The sequence below is a fragment of the Colobus angolensis genome, unplaced genomic scaffold (genome assembly GCF_000951035.1).
Source record: "Colobus angolensis palliatus isolate OR3802 unplaced genomic scaffold, Cang.pa_1.0 Scaffold115, whole genome shotgun sequence".
Lineage (NCBI taxonomy): Eukaryota > Metazoa > Chordata > Mammalia > Primates > Cercopithecidae > Colobus > Colobus angolensis.
The window spans coordinates 2646048-2666229 of NW_012112586.1; the positions used below are offsets into that span (position 1 = coordinate 2646048).

The following is a 20182-nucleotide window of genomic DNA, read 5'->3' on the forward strand; positions in this document are numbered from 1 at the left end:
CCTGCTCATGGCCTGCACTGAGCTGTGTGTGGAGAGGGACCTGTGGGACCTGGGTGCTGCTTGTGGTGCAGGCCCAACCAGTCTCAGGGAGGGGCATCTGCTGCTCCGAGGCCTCGGGGGGATGCCCACCCATCAATGGACACCCACGTGTGGGGCGAGCGTCCACCACAGTGCCCACCTCCGGACAAACATCGCTGCCTTCCTGCAGCTCCGTTCCAGGCAGGGGAGCACAGATGAGATGTGGTGGGCAGAAGAGGTTGTTTCAGGTCGTGTTAGACGCTGTGGAGGAAATCAACAGGGTGCCATGGACAGTGCCTGGGCATGATGGGCAGATTAGGGACTGCACGCCGGAGTCAGTCACGGGAGGGGAATGGCACCACTGTCCCAGAAACAGCAAAAACGAGTCCACGCGTGGCACTGATGGGACATCAGAGGAGACAAAAGGAGGTGGCTCTTGGTGGTGCGGTGAGGGGAGGAGGCTGGGAGGGAGGTGGAAGCTTGGGCAGGGCCTGTTGGGCTTTAAATTCTATTTCAAGCGCCATGGGAAGCTGTCGCCGGGCTTTAGGCAGCGCAATGACAGGATCCGATTGAGGCTTTCTGTGTTGCTAGCAAAGGAATTCAACATTCCTGACATGGTGAACGGAGAGAAAAGTGAGGGGCTGTTTCTAGAGGTGAAGGTTAAGGGGGCTCCCGCGGATGGGATGCATCCCGGGACCAGCAAAGTGGGAAGCGGTCGCGTCGCCCGAGCCTGCAGGGACCAGAGAAGGAGTGGTCCCCGGAGGCCCACAGAGTAGGGCCGAGGACGGGGGAGGACACGAGGGGCTGCCGAGGGAGTAGGAGGTGCAGCCGCCCTCAGATCTGGGCTGCAGGGGTGGAGCAGGAAACGACAAACACCCACCTCTTCTCCTGGGGGTGGTGGAGCCGGGGCACCACGTCCATGGGGTCCTCCTGGGGTGGAGGGCAGACCTGGAGGGGCAGACACACTCTCAGCTTCCAGAAAACCTTGACTCCAAGAAGTCACACTGAGAGATACCCCCGTCGCTGGAGAGATCTCCTTTTCTGATACAACCTCTTTATTCCCTTATCACTGGGGTGTCTGGGGCGGTGACTCAGTCCCTCTAAAGGGAATCAGCATGAACTGGGAGGGGGTGTTGGACCCAGGAGACTTTCACTGCAATAACCACATCTCCCCTTGTCCTTTCAGCCTTCTTCAGTGGGACCCACTTCCCTGCCCTACACCGAAAGGGGGTGGCTCACAAGTATTTTTAGATAAGGAACCTCTGCCAATGCGGTCCCAGGCAAGGAGCTGAGCTCTCAGTGTCGCTTTCCACTTCACTCCCCTCTAAGCTGCACCTTGCTCTGGGCTGAGGCTTTAGCAGGGGCCGGACCAGGGTCCTCTGTCAGCTTTCTGCTCAGCCCCTCACAGGCTGGTTGTGGTTTTGCTCCCCACAGCAGGCAATACTGGGGCCAGGGAAGAGGGGTAAAGAGACAGGGCTGGGCTCGCTCGGCAGGGCTGCGGTGATTGTGTGGGTTGTGGTGGTTGGCTTTAGGCATCAGTTTGGCTAGGTCATGTCACCCAATTCTGTAAACACACGTGAATCTCGGTGCTCCCGGGAAGGTATTCTGTAGACATGCTGGATGTGTCCCACCACCTGACTGTTAGTAAGGGCGATTGCCTTCCGCAGCGTGAGTGGGGCCTCACCCAGTCAGCTGAAGGAAGGAGACATTCTGCCCCAAGACTTTAGCCTCAGCCTCAGCCTGGGTTTCCAGCCCGTTGGCCTGTCCTGCAGATTTCAGACTTGACAGCTTCCAATCACATGAGCCAATCGTAAAAAGACATCTCATATCTGGATCCACATCTACATTTGTATACCCATATCCATACATATATCCATGAATATTTCCATATCCATACCTCCATCCATGTCCATGCCTCCATCCACATCCATGCCTACACGTACATACATATCTACATCTGTGTCCATGCCTACGTCCACATCTGTGCCTGTGTCTGCATCCATGCCTACGTCCACATCCTATCTACACTCACATCCATATCTACACCCTCATCCATATCTACACCCTCATCCACATCTACACCCTCATCCACATCTACACCCACATCCATAGCTACACCCACATCCATGCCTACACTCACATCCACACCCACATCCATATCTATATCCACATCCATATCTATATCCACATCCATCATCCATATCTACACCCTCATCCACATCTACACCCTCATCCACATCTACACCCACATCCATAGCTACACCCACATCCATGCCTACACTCACATCCACACCCACATCCATATCTATATCCACATCCATATCTATATCCACATCCATATCTACACCCTCATCCACATCTACACCCTCATCCATAGCTACACCCACGTCCATGCCTACACTCACATCCACACCCACACCCACATCCATATCTATATCCATATCCATATCTACACCCACATTCATGTCTACACCCTCATCCACATCTACACCCACATCCACATCTACACCCTCATCCATATCTACACCTACATCCATATCTACACCCACATCCATGTCTACACTCACATCCACATCCACACCCACAGCCACATCCATATCTATGTCCATATCCATATCTACACCCACATTCATATCTACACCCACATCCATATCTACACCCTCATCCACATCTACACCCTCATCCATAGCTACACCCACATCCATGCCTACACTCACATCCACACCCACACCCACATCCATGCCCATACTCACATCCATATCTATATCCACATCCATATCTACACCCACATTCATATCTACACCCTCATCCACATCTACACCCACATCCACATCTACACTCACATCCATATCTACACCCACATCCACATCTACACTCACATCCATGCCTACACTCACATCCACACCCACACCCACACCCACATCCATATCTATATCCATATCCATATCTACACCCACATTCATATCTACACCCTCATCCACATCTACACCCGCATCCACATCTACACCCTCATCCATATCTACACCCACATCCATATGTACACCCACATCCATGTCTACACTCACATCCACATCCACACCCACAGCCACATCCATATCTATATCCATATCCATATCTACACTCACATTCATATCTACACCCACATCCATATCTACACCCTCATCCACATCTACACCACATCCACATCTATACCCTCATCCGTATCTACACTCATATCCATGCCTACACTCACATCCACACCCACACCTATATCTATATCCACATCCATATCTACACCCACATTCATATCTATACCCTCATCCATATCTACACCCACACCCACATCTATATCCACATCCATATCTACACCCACATTCATATCTACACCCTCATCCATATCTACACCCACATCCATGCTTACACCCACATCCACATCTACACCCTCATCCGTATCTACACCCTTATCCATATCTACACCCACATCCATATCTCACCCTCATCCATACCTCCATCCACATCCATGCCTACATCTGTATCCATATCTACAGCCACATCCATATCTACACCCACATCCATTTCCAAGTCCGTATCTATATCTATACCCATAGTCACTTCTGTATGTATACACATATCCATTTCCATATCTGTATCTATATTCATGGCCATATCTGTATCTATACCTATATGTACCTCCATACCTATATTCATATTTACATCCAAATTTATTTCCGTAGCCACATCTGTATCTACATCTGTATTCATATCCATATCTGTATCTATACCCATATCTATGTCCATATCCACATCTATATCCATATCTATGCCTAAATCTGTACCCATATCTGTATCCATATCCATCTAGACCCATATTCATATCTGTATCTATGCCCATATTCATGTCCATATCCATACCTCTCTCTATATCAATCCTATAACATCCATAGTTTATATGGCGTTAAAAACTCAAAGAAGGGCCGGGTATGGTGGCTCACTCCTGTAATCCTAGCACTTTGGGAGGCCAAGGCAGGCAGATTGCAAGGTCAAGAGATCAAGACCAGCCTGACCAACGTGGTGAAACACCGTCTCTGCTAAAAGTACAAAAATTAGCTGGGTGTGGTGGTGGGTGCCTATAGCCCCAGCTACTCGGGAGGCTGAGGCAGGAAAATCGCTTGAACCTGGGAGGCAGAGGTTGCAGTGAGCCGAGATTGCACCACTGCACTCCAGCCTGACAACAGAGCGAGACTCGTCTCAAAACAAAACAAAATGAAACAAACAAAAAACTCCGAAAGACTCAAGTCTATATGTTTATTTGACAACCATTGCCTTTTTGGGGGATACAAAGGGAGCAGGAGGTCTTCAGCGCTGCTGAGGCAGAATTGGCACCATTTACTCAAAGCTTATTGCTTCCTGAGCTCTTGTCTGTTGAATGTTCCTAGATGGTTCTAGCCTATGAAACTCATCTTAGTTTGATTCAATTTTCCTGCCTCAGCCTCCTGAGGCATAGATATGGATATAGATACGGATATGGACATAGATATGGGTATAGATACAGATATGGATATGAATACAGATGTAGATACAGATGTGGCTATGGAAATAAATTTGGAAGTAAATATGAATATAGGTATGGAGGTACATATAGGTATAGATACATTCATGACCAAATGAACTATTTTGGGGAGAGAGAGATTGCCTTTCCTGGTGAATGACAAGTTAGTGGATCCTTGGAGGCCAATCCAAGGCCTGTTAGGAACAAATCCAGCCTTTGCAAGGATTATTTCAAAACCTGGCATTTCCATCGAAAAATCAAACTGGGTCTTGCTGTTGACCTGACCATGTCTGTTGAGACCACAGTCCTCCGTCTTACTTAGGTCATGTTGACTCATACATCGGTAGTTTGGAATCCACTTTGTCCATGGAGATGGTGTTGGTGGTGGCAAATAAAGCATGGATAATTAAAAACAAAACTTCTGAAGTTACTGTCTGAGTTTTAATTTACCTTTGAGCCAACTTTTAAAACCAGTCTCCCTAATAAATGAGTGAGGGTGAGGGGTGAAGAAGAGGAAGACATCCCAGCAGCAGGTTAGGTGCCAGAAGGAAGCTGTCCTGGGGTTAAATGCTGGCCAAGGCTATTACTGAAATGGGTAACTCACATTCAGATGGTGGAATCTGGCTGCATTTAGTGAGCTCTTGAATGTGTATATTTTTGTGCCATATACTGGACTTTCTTAAACTCAAGGTATTTGATGTGCTTCATGTAGTGGTTCTGAGCAGAAGAGCCTACAGCTGGACTGCTGCCATTTAAATTCAGTGTCTGCCACTCACTAGCTGTGTGGCCTAGTGCTGGGCTTGGGGTGAGGGGAGTGAGGTGCCAGGGGTAGTGCATGTACAGGCAGACCCCTGAGCAGGGTGCCTTCTTAAATTCTGGGCCAAGACGCCTCACTTGCCTCGTCACAATCCCAACCCTGGAGTGACCCGGAGCCTTGTTTAGCTCTATACCTCAGTCTTGTCATCTGTGAAAGGGGGGTGACTGTGACATACACCCCATGGTGTTTCATTGTTGGGGATAGCTGAATTAAAATACTGGAGGTATTTAGGATGGCTCCTGGCACACGGCAGGCACTGGGGGAGCATCAGCTGTCACTCAACACACACCAAGGCTGCTTTCTCAAGGGCGGGAAGCAGGGGACCTTGCTTTTCCTTCTGGTGGCCCTGGAGTTTCCATGCATGTGCTGCTTGGAAGCTACTGACTTTCAACATCAAGCTCCTGCTGCACCCATTTTCTGGGGCTGGCCTGGTGCTTAGGAGCCTCATTCTTGCCTTGCCAGAGTCTCCCTGCTGGACTGGTCACTGGTAGGCTAGAGGAGGCTGCAAGTATGAGTGGGAGGGAGGAGCTATTGCCCTGCTTCCCTCTGGTTGCTGCTTTACTTCCTGTTCCTGCCTTACTTCCTGCTCCTGCTTTACTTCCTGTTCCTGCCTCACTTTCTGCTCCTGCTTTACTTCCTGTTCTTGCCTCATTTCCTGCTCCTGCTTTCCTTTCTGTGCCTGCCTCACTTCCTGCTTCTGCTTTACTTCCTGTTCCTGCCTCACTTCCTGCTCCTGCTTTCCTTTCTGTTCCTGCCTCACTTCCTGCTTCTGCTTTACTTCCTGTTCCTGCCTCATTTCCTGCTCCTAATTTACTTCCTTTTCCCCCTTTAGTTTCTGCTCCTGCTTTACTTCCTGTTCCTGTTGTGCTTCCTGCTCTGCTTTCCTTTCCCAGCTTACTTCCTGCTCCTTCGCTTCCTGCTCCTGCCTCACTTTCTGTTCATTCCCTTCCTGCTTCTGGTTTACTTTCTGTTCCTGCCTCACTTCCTGCTCATTTGGTTCCTGCTTCTGCTGCTTGTTCCTGCCTCACTTCCTGCTCCTGCTTTACTTCCTGCTTCTTTGCTTCCTATTCCTGCTTTACTTCCTGCTCCTTTGCTTCTTGTTCCTGCTTCACTTCCGATTCCTACTTTGCTTCCTGCTTCTGCTTGGCTTCCAGTCTTGCCCTTCAGCTCCCACTCCTCTTTCTGCTCCTGCTCTGCTGCCCCACAGCGCGACTTCCTGTTGGTGGCAGGCGAGCTTGACCTTAGGACTTTGTACCCGGAATTGGGAAATGGGTGGAAGGCGGGGACTCTGTGGCTGTGGGATGTGGGGATGCCAGGAGCCTCCTACCCTGCTGGTGGGAGTGAAAAATGGTGCAGTCACTTTGGAAAACTATTTGGCCGCTTCTTAAAGAGTTCAACAGAGTCATACCATGGGACCCAGCAGTTCTCCTCCTAAGTATTGAACTGGGAGAATGAAAAATGTACCTTCATACAAAGGCTTTCTACAGATGTTCCTCGTAGCATTATTCCTAATTACTATAGAAACTTCAAACAGCCCGAATGCCCATCTGCAGGTGCCCACCTGAGCAAGTGTGGCCCATGTGCCCAGGGACTCACTGGCCCGCCATCAGAGGCGATGCACTGCAACTTCCCGCCACGGCAGGCATGGCCTTTGAGAGAGTGCATGACATGGAAGAAGCCAGATGACACTGCAAGACTTCATGGGTAGGAAATTTCTGGGAGAGGCAAAATGGTAGAGACAAAAAGTAGATCTGTGGTTCCCTGAGGATGGGGGTGGGGATTGACTGCCAGGGGTACAGGGAAGCTTTCTGGACTGATGTGGCTGTCTTAGAACTGGGTTTTGGTGATGGTTGCTTAATTATACGTTTACTAAAAGTCACCCAATGCCGTCTTTACCATGGGCCAACTGTATGTTCATTATAATCCTGTAAAAGCTGCTTTTAATATAGTCATTGTCCGAATATTTAAGGTGGTGGATATCCCAGTTGCACTGATTTGATCTTTATAAATGATATGAATGAAATGATCACATGAACCCCCCACATATGTACACCTGTTATGTATCAGTTTAAAAAAAATAAAAATAAACAGTGCCTGACCAACATGGTGAAACCCCGTCTCTACTCAAAATAGAAAAATTAGCCGGGCGTGGTGGCATACACCTGTAATCCCAGTATTCAGGAGGCTGAGGCAGGAGAATCTCTTGAAGCCGGGAGTTGTAGATTGCAGTGAGCTGAGAATGCACCACTGAACTCCAGCCTGGGAGACAGAGCAAGACTCCGTCTCAAAGAAAAAACAAAAAACAGTGATTGTCCCCTTGCTCTGTGCAGGACTTGGGACCGGGGACCCGCCCTCTCGCAGGCGTTTGGGGCGTTCTCTGCGTTCGCTCCGGTGGCTTGCAGAGCATGGGGTAAGCAGCAGAGAGTTCTCTGCCACAGCTCCCAGGAGAAGCTTGTGCCCAGCTGTGGATGCGGCTGCTTTGTCTCTGTGGCAACTGTTTTCTTAAAAACCTTGGGTCAGTAGAATCTGTGTCAATCAAATCCCATTTTCTCCTTGACCTGCGTGACCCCTTAAGAGCTGTGTACTGAAGAGCGGACTCTAGGACTTAAGGCCTGGAAAGATCCGCACACAATGGCACCTGTAGGGCGTCGCTCCGGGGCATCCCTGCCGAGAGTGCTTTTGTGAGATGGAGACCATTCAGGCCCCGTGGAGGATCCCAGACAGCAGGGGGCTCTGGTGGTCAATGGATGGGATGAGCCCGTGGGCCTGTGCTTTCCTGCACAAGGGCCTCCTGAGGGGAGGACTCTGGGGAGTTTCCCACAATGCCCAGCGGCTCTGAGTAATCCTCCTGGGATGGGACAGAGGGAGCACACAGAAGGGAATTCGTAGGTGACTGTGGCAGGGACAAACGGCTCAGCAGCTGGCTTGTCCCAAAGTGCTGTGGGAGTCTGGGCTCCGGTGGAATCCCAAGATTAAAAAAATAATAATAATAATAAGAAAACAGGCCAGGCGTGGTGGCTCAGGCCTGTAATCCCAGCACTTTGGGAGGCCAAGACGGATGGATCACCTGAGGTCAGGAGTTCAAGACTGGCCTGGCTAACATGGGGAAACCCCATCTCTACTAAAAACACAAAAATTAGCTGGGCGTGGTGGCGGGCGCCTGTAATCCCAGCTGCTCAGGAGGCTGAGGTAGGAGAATCGCTTGAACCCGGGAGGTGGAGGTTGCAGTGAGCCAAGATCGCGTCACTGCACTCCAGCCTGGGAGACAGAGCGATGCTCCATCTCTTAATAAATGAATGAATGAATGAATGAATGAATGAATGAATGAATGCAAACCCATTGCACTAAAGGAATGTAACAATGCCCTGACAGTCATGTTCTCGCCAAGGCTCCCTTGATAGGACGAGGCTGGCCAGGTAGTGGAAGGGTTTAGATCTAGTTGGAACGTGACTGTGTCTACATGAAATGGGGGTTATTTTACCCTCAGGCCACTGTGGCATCCACATGCCTGCTCTGAGGTGGCAGGACAGGGTTCAGTGACCGGCTGCACTGAGAGTGGGTTGGGAGGACTGAAGGTTTGGAAGCTGTGAGGATAATGATGCCACCAGCTTTGGTCTTGTTAAATGTGAGATGCTGCTCAGACACGTTGGGGAAAGGGCTGTGGCCAGCTTTCACTATGGTGTGGACAGAGAAGGGGTTTGAGCTGGAGACAGATGGGAAAGTTATCAGGGGGAAGTGACGGCCGACCACCTGAGAGAGGTTTCATTTTCCGGAGGATGCAAATTTACATATATTTAAAAAAAGAGCTGAGGGCAAGACCCTGTAAAAACAATCTGAAAATTAGTCAAAGAATATAGATCTAGCTAAAAAGGCGGAGAAATCCACATGGCCAGAGAGTAAAGAAATGAAACAATGCATTGAAAGCAGCTCTTCCCATCAACCATTTTTATGGCAATTTTGAAACATCTGAAAAGGGGGAAAGAATTGTTCTGTAACACAGACGAACCCCCATCTGGATTCTGCGGTTAGCATTTAGCAGCATCCGTCGTATCACCGTCACTCTCCATCCGGGAATCCATCGTGTTATTCTTTGACCAAAAGCAGCTTTTAAAATTCTAAACCTGAATTTTAGACCCAATTCTAACTTTCAGTTACACAATCGAAAGTTATATGTCAGCATCCTCAAGTCCCTTCCATTCCACAGGGTAATATTTAGATCAAATCTTCCTAATGGTAAATGGCCTAGAAGCCGGTGCTGCTCACAAATAAAGAATCTCATTTCAAGAAAGCAACGTGAACTCAGGGTAACGAAATCTGTCCAGCTACACAGGTGACTGAAAAAGCGCGCCAACCCTTCGTTATGTGAACGGAAGATACCTTGGGCCTCTTCAAGCTGGGACCACGCAGGGCAAACCTGCCTCCCATTCTATTCAAAGTCATCCCTTTGCTCAGAGATAGATGCATGTTCTGGCTACCTCTTTTGGAAGGTCTATCAGAAACTCAAAAGAATGCAACCACCTGTCTCTCACATACTTGTGACCAGAAGCCCCCAGTGGGGGGCCTTGTTTTGAGCTATCTCTGCCTTTCTGGAAGGAACTAATGTACTTCCTACACATATTGATTGATGTCTCACGTTTCCCTAAAATGTATAAAACCAAGCTGTGCCCGACCACCTTGGGCACGTGTCATCAGGACTTCCCGAGGCTGTCTCACGGGTGGGTCCTCAACCTTGGCGAAATAAACTTTCTGAATTAACTGAGACCTGTCTCCAGTTTTCGGGGTTCACAGATAGTTAACCACAGGACAATCGAGGTAGCCAACACTCGTGTGTGTGCAAGGCGCTATTCTCAGTGCTGTTCAGGGATTCCCTTATTTCAGGCTCACACAAACCTATGCAAACCAAAAATAGAATTCTAAGGCCCCCTGCCATCTGAATGGGCCCTTTCTCTCGGCTAAGGGCATTCCAAACTGAATCTGAAAAACTAGTTCAGGGCATGATGGAAAGGGCAGGTCGGTCACACCTCATTTTCCTATCCTACTTTTTTTTTGAGATGGAGTCTAGCTCTGTCACCTAGGCTGGTGCAATCTGGACTCACTGCAACCTCTGACTCCTGGGTTCAAGTGATTCATGTGGCCTCTGCCTCCCAGGTAGTTGGGATTACAGGCACGCATGACCACACCTGGCTAAATTTTGTATTTTTAGTAGAGACGGGGTTTCACCACGTTGGCCAGGCTGGTCTCGAACTCCTGACCTCAAGTGATCCTCCTGCCTCAGCCTCCTAAAGTGCTGGGATTACAGGGGTGAGCCACTGCGCCTGGCCTTCCTCTCCTTCCTTTTGGAACTCAGGAGAAGCTGACCAGCATTTAACATCAACATAGACCCTGAGTCTGGAAAGAAACATTTACAGTCTATTCTCTCTGAAGTCGGCTACCTGGAGGCCTCATCAGCATCGTGAAACCTGCTCTCCCCGACCCGTGATTGTAACCCAGACATTTCTTTCTATTGATAATCATGCTTTCAACCTGTTAACCTAGAAAATCTGAGACAGGTCTCAGTGAATTTAGAAAGTTTACTTTGCCAATGTTGAGGACGTGCCCATGACCCAGCTGATTTGTTTTTTCTAAGACCACCAGAGCGGGCACAAAAGAACCAGCGAGTAGGCAAGGGTAAGAGCAAAACTGCAAATTTATTTTTGGTCACCTAGCTTCAGGGGAAGAAGGTGGGCAGGGAGAGGTCTGTCGGCCTCCAGCAAAGGAGGCCAAGAGAGTCACCCGGTGAAGCTCTCGGACGGAGTTCCTGCAGTCCCGACAGGAGTGAGGGACTGAGGAAGGCCGCGCGGGACGCTGGCCAAGAGCGGCTTTTCTAGGAGTGGGAGGGCAATAGGCGGGGCACGGGCGTGTCGGGGGGCGTTCTGCAGGTGCGACCAGGTAAATCTTGGTCTCTTCGGATTGACGTCACCTGGCGCACGCCCGGTTGGTTTGCACCTTCCCGGGCGCTGGCTGCATTTTCGCACACACAGGAAAAGTTGGTGAAGAAGAACCCGGAAGTGCGCCATCCTGCCTCCGTTCATCCAAACAGTCATCCTGCCTCCGTTCGTCCAAACACCAGCCTCAGGAGTCCTGATGACACGTGCCCAAGGTGGTCGGGCACAGCTTGGTTTTACACATTTTAGGGAGACATGAGACATCAATCACTATAAGTAGGAACACTGGTTCCATCTGGAAAGGCGGGACAACTGGAAGCAAAGGCAGGAGGACGCTGGAGGGGGCTTCCAGGTCACTGGTAGGTGAGACACAAACGGTTGCATTCTTTGGAGTTTCTGATGAGCTTTGCCAATGGAGGCAGATCAGATATGCATCTGTCTCAGGGAGCAGAGGGATGACTGAATAGAATGGGAGACAGGTTTGCCCTCAGCAGTTCCCAGCTTGAGTTTTTTTCAGTGATTTTGGGGGCCCAAGATATTTTCCTTTCACAAACCAATTGCTAATCAGAAAATCTTAAATTTACATTTGATCTGGAAGTCCCACCCCTGCATTGAGTTGTCCCACCCTTGCAGATGGAACCAATGTAAATCTTACATGTATTCGATGGAGGTCTCATGTCTCCCTTAATATGCATAAAAGTAGGCTGTGCTCCGACCACCTGGGGCACATGTTTTCAGGGCCTCCCGAGTGCTGTGTCACCGGGTCATGGTCATTCATATTTGGCTCAGAATACACTTCGAGTATTTGACAGAGTCCGACTCTTCGCTGATATCCGTGGGGCATCAGCACTCTCATCACTCTGTTTTATGGATGAAGAAACTGAGGCCCAGAGAGTTTAGGTGACCAGGGTCCCACAGGTGGTCAGGGACCATGCTGGGATGTCACCAGAGCCCAGATCTCTGGCACCTGTCAGCATCCCGTGTTGCCTCCCAGACAAGCAAAGAGGTGCCATTTAAAACCCTCCAGGTTAGCCGTGATCTGTGAAAAAGGACGATGCTTCCTGCTGGAGGGGATGCAGCGAGAGAGGCCTGCCCATGGGAATGTAAATCAGTAGATCCTGGAAGGCTGTTTGGCAACTCAGGAGCCATGAAATGTGTGTGTCATTGATCCAGGCATTGGGTTCCCAGGAATAAATTGCCATGAAACAATGCAAGAGGTGCAGCCAGTGTCCTATCCAGGGGTATTCGCCAGAGAATTTGACGAGTGAAGCACCAAGCAGCAGAAGACACGTATCGTATACGTTATGAAATGCTCCTGTAATAGCAGTGTTCACAGGTCACGATTTAAAGAAAAATGTATATGATGAGAAAGTGTTTACTCCGTAGAACACATCAGGTTACAAAACAGAATTTAGGAAAACAAAATAAAATCACAATCATCTTCGCCTACTGTTATATGTGTATACAAATACACATAATAAATATAATGTGTGTGCAGTCCATAAAATAATAACATCAAATACATTGGAAAGGTAGGTACCAAAAATACCAGCAACGGTTATTTCAAGGAAGGGCTTTTCGGGGTGGACTTGACATTTTGCTTTGTTCTGCAAGGGGCATGCATTACTTAGGAACCCGAAGGCCATCCTTCCGTTCTCATAGTGGTAGTCACAGAAGAGACTGAACTCAGCTCAGACGCTTCCCTGTTTTATTCCGGGTGGAGACGGAAAGCTGTCAGTAGGTGGCGCCAGAGGGTGGCGGTTGTCTCAGGCTGCGTCGGGGCTGGTGCGAGCCAGCCTGGCCCTGAAGTGAAGTCCCTGGTTCTCTGCCATCTCATGTGCAACTGGTGATTTTGCAATTTCTGCATCTGTGTGGGGCCTGGCTCCCCTGTGGCTGGAGGCCTGCATGGAGCAGGGGGCATGCCAAGCTGGATAGTGACAAATTACTACCATCGAGGGCACCTAAGCACACCTTGGGCTCTATAAAGCGCAGCCAGAGCCAAGATGCTGCCCTTAAAAATCGGACAATCTCAGGCGCGTGTGAAGCAAAGTGAAAACAGGAAAATGCAAGGGGCGGAGAAGCTGTTGGTGGAGAGAGAAACAGTGGAGAGTGCTGCCAGGAATCTTGTGCTGCTTTTTCCTCTGAGGGGACAGAGAGGCTGGGAGAGTGGAGAGCTGACCCTGTTGGTCTAGATCTAGATCTAGAGTGAAAATAGCAACTCTGAGGACACGGATACTCTAGGTCAGTGTAGTAGTTGAGAGAGCTTGACCTGGGACATAGAAGCCAGAGATGTATGGGTTCAGGCTCTCAGAAGAAATGGAGTCAGTTTCTCCCGCCATTAATGAGAATAGATAAACCCAGCTCAGCTAAATTCTTTCTTTCTTTCTTTTTTTTTTTTTTTCCTGTTGCCAGGCTGGAGTGCAGTGGCACGATCTCAGCTTGCTGCAATCTCCATCTCCCAGGTTCAAGTGATTCCCTTGCCTCAGCCTCCCAAATAGCTGGGATTACAGGCGCGTGGCACCACAGCCCATTAATTTTTGTATTTTAGTAGAGACAGGGTTTCACCCTGTTGGCCAGGATGCTCTCCATCTCCTGACCTCGTGATCTGCCTGCCTCGGCCTCCCAAAGTGCTGGGACTACAGGCATGAGCCACAGTACCTGGCCAGCTAAGCTAAATTCCAGAAGTGTTTGTTGACTGCTTTTGAAATGATCGTAATGATGGTATAGTAATTGTAAATGATGGATAGTAATTACAATTTCCACCAACATTTATCAAACCCTTACTGTGTTAAGTGCTTAACATGGGTTATTGCATTTAAGCCCTACCATTGTCTAGCAGGTGGATATGACTGCTATCATCCCTGAATTACACATGAGGGCACTGAAGCTTAAAGAAGTGAAACTTTTCCAAGGTCACCCGTGGCTAGGTCTTATCGCACACTTAATAGGAGCCAAGGAGAATCAGTCAGGATCAGGCAGGTTATGCTGCTGTAACAAACAAGTTGAAAACCTCAGTGGTTGAAAAATATGTTTATTTCTCAATCATGTTATATGTGTATTATATGTCATCAAGAGGGCTCTGCTCGTTGTCGTTCCTAGGGGTCTGGGTGGAAGGAAGCTCCGTCTGAATGCATTTTTCCATGTTGGTAGAGACAAGGAGAAGAGACCAGGGTAAACCACACAGGGACTCCTAGAGTGCCTCACCTGAAGTGACGCGCACACCAGTGACTGCTCACAGCACGTTGGCTGCAGCAGGTCACATGGCTCTGCTTGGGTCAGTAGAGGGGGATGGACATGAACATGTTCCTCTTGCAAGAAAGGGGACCCAGTATTTGGTTTTCTTATGCTCCACAGCAGGGGTCCCCACTCTGGGCCCCAGAGTGGTGCCATTAGGAACCGCACCGCATGGCAGGAGGTGAGTGGTGGGTGAGCATGACCGCCTGAGCTCTGCCTCCTGTCAGGTCAGCAGCAGCATTCGATTCTCACAGGAGCTGAAACCCGGTTGTGAACTGGGCATATGAGGGATCTAGGTTGCCTGCTCCTTATGAGAATCCAGTGCCTGATGATCTGAGGTGGAACTCCTCCCTGCCTCGGTCTGTGGGAAGAATTGTCTTCCACAGAACTGGTCTCTGGTGCCAAAAGTTTGGGGACCGCTGCTCTATGGCTCCTATTAGTGTGCATTTGTTTGGAAAATGTAGACTATTTTATGTGATTTTATAACATACTGTTAGGCCCTATTATTATTTTTGTTTTATGTAAGAGAAAACAGAGTTTCTGTAGCATACCCTAGCTCACACAGCTACTAAGTGGAGCATGTATGATTCAACCTTAGCTCTCTTCCAGTCCTGAACCCCAGCTCTTCAAAAACAGTCATATCCCACAGGGGGGTCTCAGGAAATATGTTCCAGGAAGAGTACCCTTCTTGGTTTATAAAATAAGACTTGGCATTAAATATTTGGTATTTAAATATCGCATTTAAATATTTGTATATATTTAAATATAATCTAAACATATTTACATATTTGTATATATTTAAATACAATTTAAACATTGTATTTAAATATTTGTGTATATATTCTGTTATTTAAATATTGTATTATTGTACATGATATATGTTATATATACATATGTGCATATGTGCATAAGCATGAACATATATGCATATACACACATGTATATATGTACATGTATATATGTACATACACATGTATATATGTGTATACATATACATACATAACATATACAATATTGAATATAATATATACATGATTATAACTTTTCAGGAATATATTTAAAGAGAAAATGTAAATTTTGGCTCCCTAAGTTCAACACAATATTTTAAACAAAATGATAAGTGGACAAAATCTCAAATCACATTCAACATGCAATGGGTAGAGCCTCGAAATCTTGTGTAGATATTTTGAAAAGGTCGCCCAGTGTCAGCAAAAGGACCGGGCATCTCACTGGGCATCTCAGAGGTGCTGGCACTAAGGGAGAAATCCTGGAGCTACCGCATTCAAGACGACGGTTTGTAACAATTATGTGAGTTGCTCGACGGCCAGGGGGTGATGTTCTGAGATTTCTACCTGCCAACACAACAACGTGTTCTGTATATTTAGGCTCGTACTGGTTTTCAGTTATGTTTTAGGAAATTGGGTGGGACGTTTGGGTTTATGTGTAGCATGTAATAGCTTAGTAATAGAAAGAAACTAGGATTCTGGAGAGGACTTTCACAAAGAATTGTTGATATTTTGGGAAGAGATTGTTCAGATATTAAATGAAAGATGAATAGTGGAATCAAGTATATGGTACAGTTGAAAAATGCTACAAATTCTTGGGTCCCTGACATCAAGACATAGAACAGGAGATAAGACCTACGCACCTGTCTGTGTGTGCACAGGTATGCATGTGTGTGCACATATGCTTATGTTCAGATGGAGGCTGTCTGTCTGAACTTAAAAAATAAGGACTAATCAAAATATCCCCCAGGGACTCTATGAAATAACCGAGACAGGGATTAGGGGTGGCCTAAGAGACTCTGTTATGCACGCTGTGGTAATAAACCTGTGACCAGCACATTGCTATGTTAATTCACACTTGTAGACACATTGGTGACGCATATGGATGTTTAGTCTATGGAAGACTCTGGGGAAATCTCCTGTGTGCAGCATAAAACCCCTAGTAGTACCATGTAATGATTTTTCTTCTTTCCAATTATACTGGGCTTTTTGGAGTCATAATCTCTTAACCTGAATGATTATCTTTCAGTGGTAGAATTTTCGATCTTTGAGCAATAGGTTGTTGCACGAGATGTGTTTACACCCAGATTTCATCCTGGCCCTTGACTGGTACCGTTCTTTCCTTAGCTGCTTCTGCGCCCACCGAGAGTCTTATCGGCCTCTCTCGTTCCAGTGTTGTGTGTTTTAGATGCTGTTGTTTCCGGATCATACATTAAGCAGTAAGCACGACACTGGCGGTTTTCCGTGCCCCTTCCTGAGGTGGGCTGGAGAGGATCTGTTCCTGGAACTAGATTTCCTTTCTGGGTCTGTTCACAAACGAATCTCACACACAGCTTCTCTGCTGGCATCAGCATTTGCTATTTCCCACAGAGTCCAGGGTTCATAGCTTTTCTGGGCATGAACCCTATGATCTATCAGCTGACTAGACAAACAGACCAGGCGGAAGAGGCACTTGCAAAGCTAGAAGCGTGTGCACGAGCTGCTGGGTGGCCCAGAAGGTGGGCTGGAGCAGCTTGGCGCTTAGTCACCAGTCTCATGGAGACCCTCACTGGTGTTTTAAACATCCTTCCTGCTGGGCTCACCTCTTAAACACATCAGCAGCATCTCCATAGCTAAGCAGATATGGAGGACTCTGACTCTGGGAAGGAGAGGAGGAGTGGTCAGCCTCATGCAGAACCTTCCCCCAGTGGGAATGTCACCTGAATTAGGGCCTAAGAGCTGCTCATATTTTAACTGAAAATTACCTTGTGGGAAGAAGGACAGGAAGAAACCCTAAGAAAATATAATGCGGTCTATTTTACCACAACTGTATCTGAAGCCTAGGATGAAAAGGAAGAAAATTGTTACATTTGTTTAAAATGGGTTTGAACAGAGCAATAGAATACACAGCTAACAATGGCTTAACAAATAGGGCTTTGTTTTTCTCACATGAGGAGGAGTTTGAATATGTTCAACTGAGAGTAAGGATTCAATGCATCAAGGATACCTGGTTGTCATTCTTATGATTCTCTGGGCCTTTGCCTCGTGGTTGAAGGATGGCTGCCACAGCTCCAGCCATCACATCTGAATTCAGAATGTGAAGTAGGAGAATGAGGAATGAGGGATAACACTAGTTTCATCTGTTTCTTCCAACACTTTCCCAGAACTTTTCTCTCCTGTCTATGCCCATCAGATTTCTGCTTAGAGCTCACTGGCCAGAAGAGTGTAACACAGCTACCTGTTGCTCCAGCAGAATCAGGGTTCGCTGCCACCCTGAATTAATCAGTATATTTCAGTTTATATAGGAAAAGGGGTGAATGGATATCAGAAAGCATTAGCAGTATCTGTCCCATTAGAAGTACTGAGTTTTGCCTAATGACTTTCTCCTCTTCTATTTAGGAGAACTATTCACCCTGTGCCTCCTCAGGGAGAGGGTGACACCCTCCGCAAGGGTTCTCTTCACCAAGTCCAAAGGTCGTCAGTGCCACAGAGAATCCCAGCCCCTCCAGCAGGTGCACAGGGATGCCAGGCTGGACAGACACCCAGAAATCAGTCCACTGGAGGTGAACAGTGAGGGCCCGGGGTGGGGTCGGTGTTCAGGCAGCTCAGAGTAAATGCCCTTTGCATTATTGGCCTGTAGATAAATGAACTTGGAGAGCATGGCCCCCAGGAATGACACAAAGAAAAGAGCTTTCTCTGTCTTTGGGATGATTTAGACATTTTTCTATGGCATTAAAAAACTTTTATTGTTTTGATATAATTTAATGCAGAAAAGCAGCAAGAATAGTGTAAATAACTCCTTCAAACCTTTCTCCAGAATCATTAAACTGTTTATATTTTGCCCCAACTTTTTTATCATTGGTTGCTATCTATCTATCTATCTATCTATCTATCTATCTATCTATCTATCTATCTATCTATCTATCTCTATTAATCATCTATCATCTGTATATCTGTTAATCATCTATCAATCTATTGATCATCTGTTATCTATCATCTGGCTGACTATTATCTATAATCTATCTACCTATCACCTATCTATTACCTATCAATTATCTATCTATCCATCTTCTATCTATCATCTCTCTGTCTATCATCTGTTATCCATACAGAGAGAGGGAGAAGACAGGGAAATAGATGAGAGAGATTTTCCCCCAGAATTATCTATTTGAAAGTATATTCAGATATCTTACCCTTTATCCTTAATATTTCAGTGTGTTTTTTTCTAAAAACAAGGAGATTCTCTTATACCACCACAATACAAAGTTTGAAATCTGAAAATCTAATACGGATATGATACTATGGTCTAATCTGCAGTCCCTATTCTCATTTGGTCAATTGTCCGCATAGCTTCCTAATGGCTACTTTGTTTCCCAGTCCAGAGGCCAAGGCAGGATCTCATACTGCACGTGCTGGCCCCGTGTTCCAGTCTCCTTCCATCTGGAGCAGTCCCCGTCTCTTTGACATGATTGAAGAGTACAGCCAGTTACTCTGCAGGCCATCCCTGGGTTTGGGCTTGCTTGGTGTTTCGTCATGATTTGGTATAGTTGTGTGTTCTTGGCAGGCCCATGGTATGTAGATAAGTTACTACGGAAGTGACGTACTGGCCTCAGTATCCCTATCAGGACACGCAGGACTTTGGTTAGTCCCGCTGCTGGTGATGTTGACTTTGGTCGCCTGGTTCAGGTAGTGTCTGTTGTAGATTTCCCACTCTAAGGCTACTGGTTTCCCCTTTGTAATTAACAAATAGTTCATGGGGAGATGCTTTGAAGCTGTGTAAATGTCTGGAATCTTGCCTATATATTGGAGGTGCAGCCCCCATAACTTTTTTTTTTTTTTACCGGTAGGGATATCTAAAATTTAGAAATCTTTGATCATTCCTGCCAGTAGAGGTATCCTAAATATATGTATATGATCAAAAAGTTTGGAAAAAACTTTGACCAAAACCAAACCAAACATTTGACCAGGGAACAGCAAATGTTTTCTGTCAAGAATGAGACAGTAAATATTTTAGGCTCAGCTGGCCTTATAGTCTCTGTCACAACTAGTTAACTTTGCCATGAGAGTGTAGAAGCTGCCGTGGAGAATATGTAAGCAATTAACTTGGCAGTGTCCCATTAAAACTTTATTTATAAAAACAAGTGGTGGGCCAGAATTGGTTCATGGGCCATAGTCTGCTGTCTGCACCTCATGCCACAGTCAACTTGTTTGGCCCTGAACACTCAGAATTCCCCCTTAGGGGTCATATTTCCACTCTCTAGCATCTGACCTGGAAGCTTTAGGGTCTTAATTGCTGGCACATAAATTTGCAGTGAAGGAATCAAATGGTGCAGCAGCCCTGTTGTATGATCTCAAGGGTGCTGACATCAACTGGGCTTAGAACGGCCAGTCCCCTTTGCCTGTGTCAGGAGGTTTGCCTCTAGAAACTTGTATTAGTCTTTTCTCATGCTGCTGATAAAGACATACTGGAGACTGCGTAATTTACAAAGGAAAGAGGTTTAATGGACTCATAGTTCCACATGGCTGGGGAGGCCTCACAGTCATGGCAGAAGGCAAAGAGAAGCCAAGGCACGTCCCACATGGCGGCAGGCAAGACAGAATGAGAGCCCGGTGAAGGGGAAACCCCTTAGGAAAGGCCAGATCTCAGGAGACTCGTTCACTCCCACAGGAACAGTGT

The 20182-nt window shown here is 47.2% G+C and overlaps 1 protein-coding gene across 1 annotated transcript in view; it reads left to right on the forward strand.

Moving 5' to 3' along the window:
• The first annotated feature begins 2289 nt into the window (after positions 1-2289).
• The window catches only part of LOC105525703 (retrotransposon-derived protein PEG10), a 69713-nt gene continuing 51820 nt past the window's right edge, over positions 2290-20182 (forward strand). Inside the window, exons 1-2 of the mRNA XM_011961434.1 lie at positions 2290-2405; positions 2606-3446. Coding sequence (XP_011816824.1) covers positions 2290-2405; positions 2606-3446 — 957 coding nt within the window. The remainder of the gene's footprint in view (positions 2406-2605; positions 3447-20182) is intronic.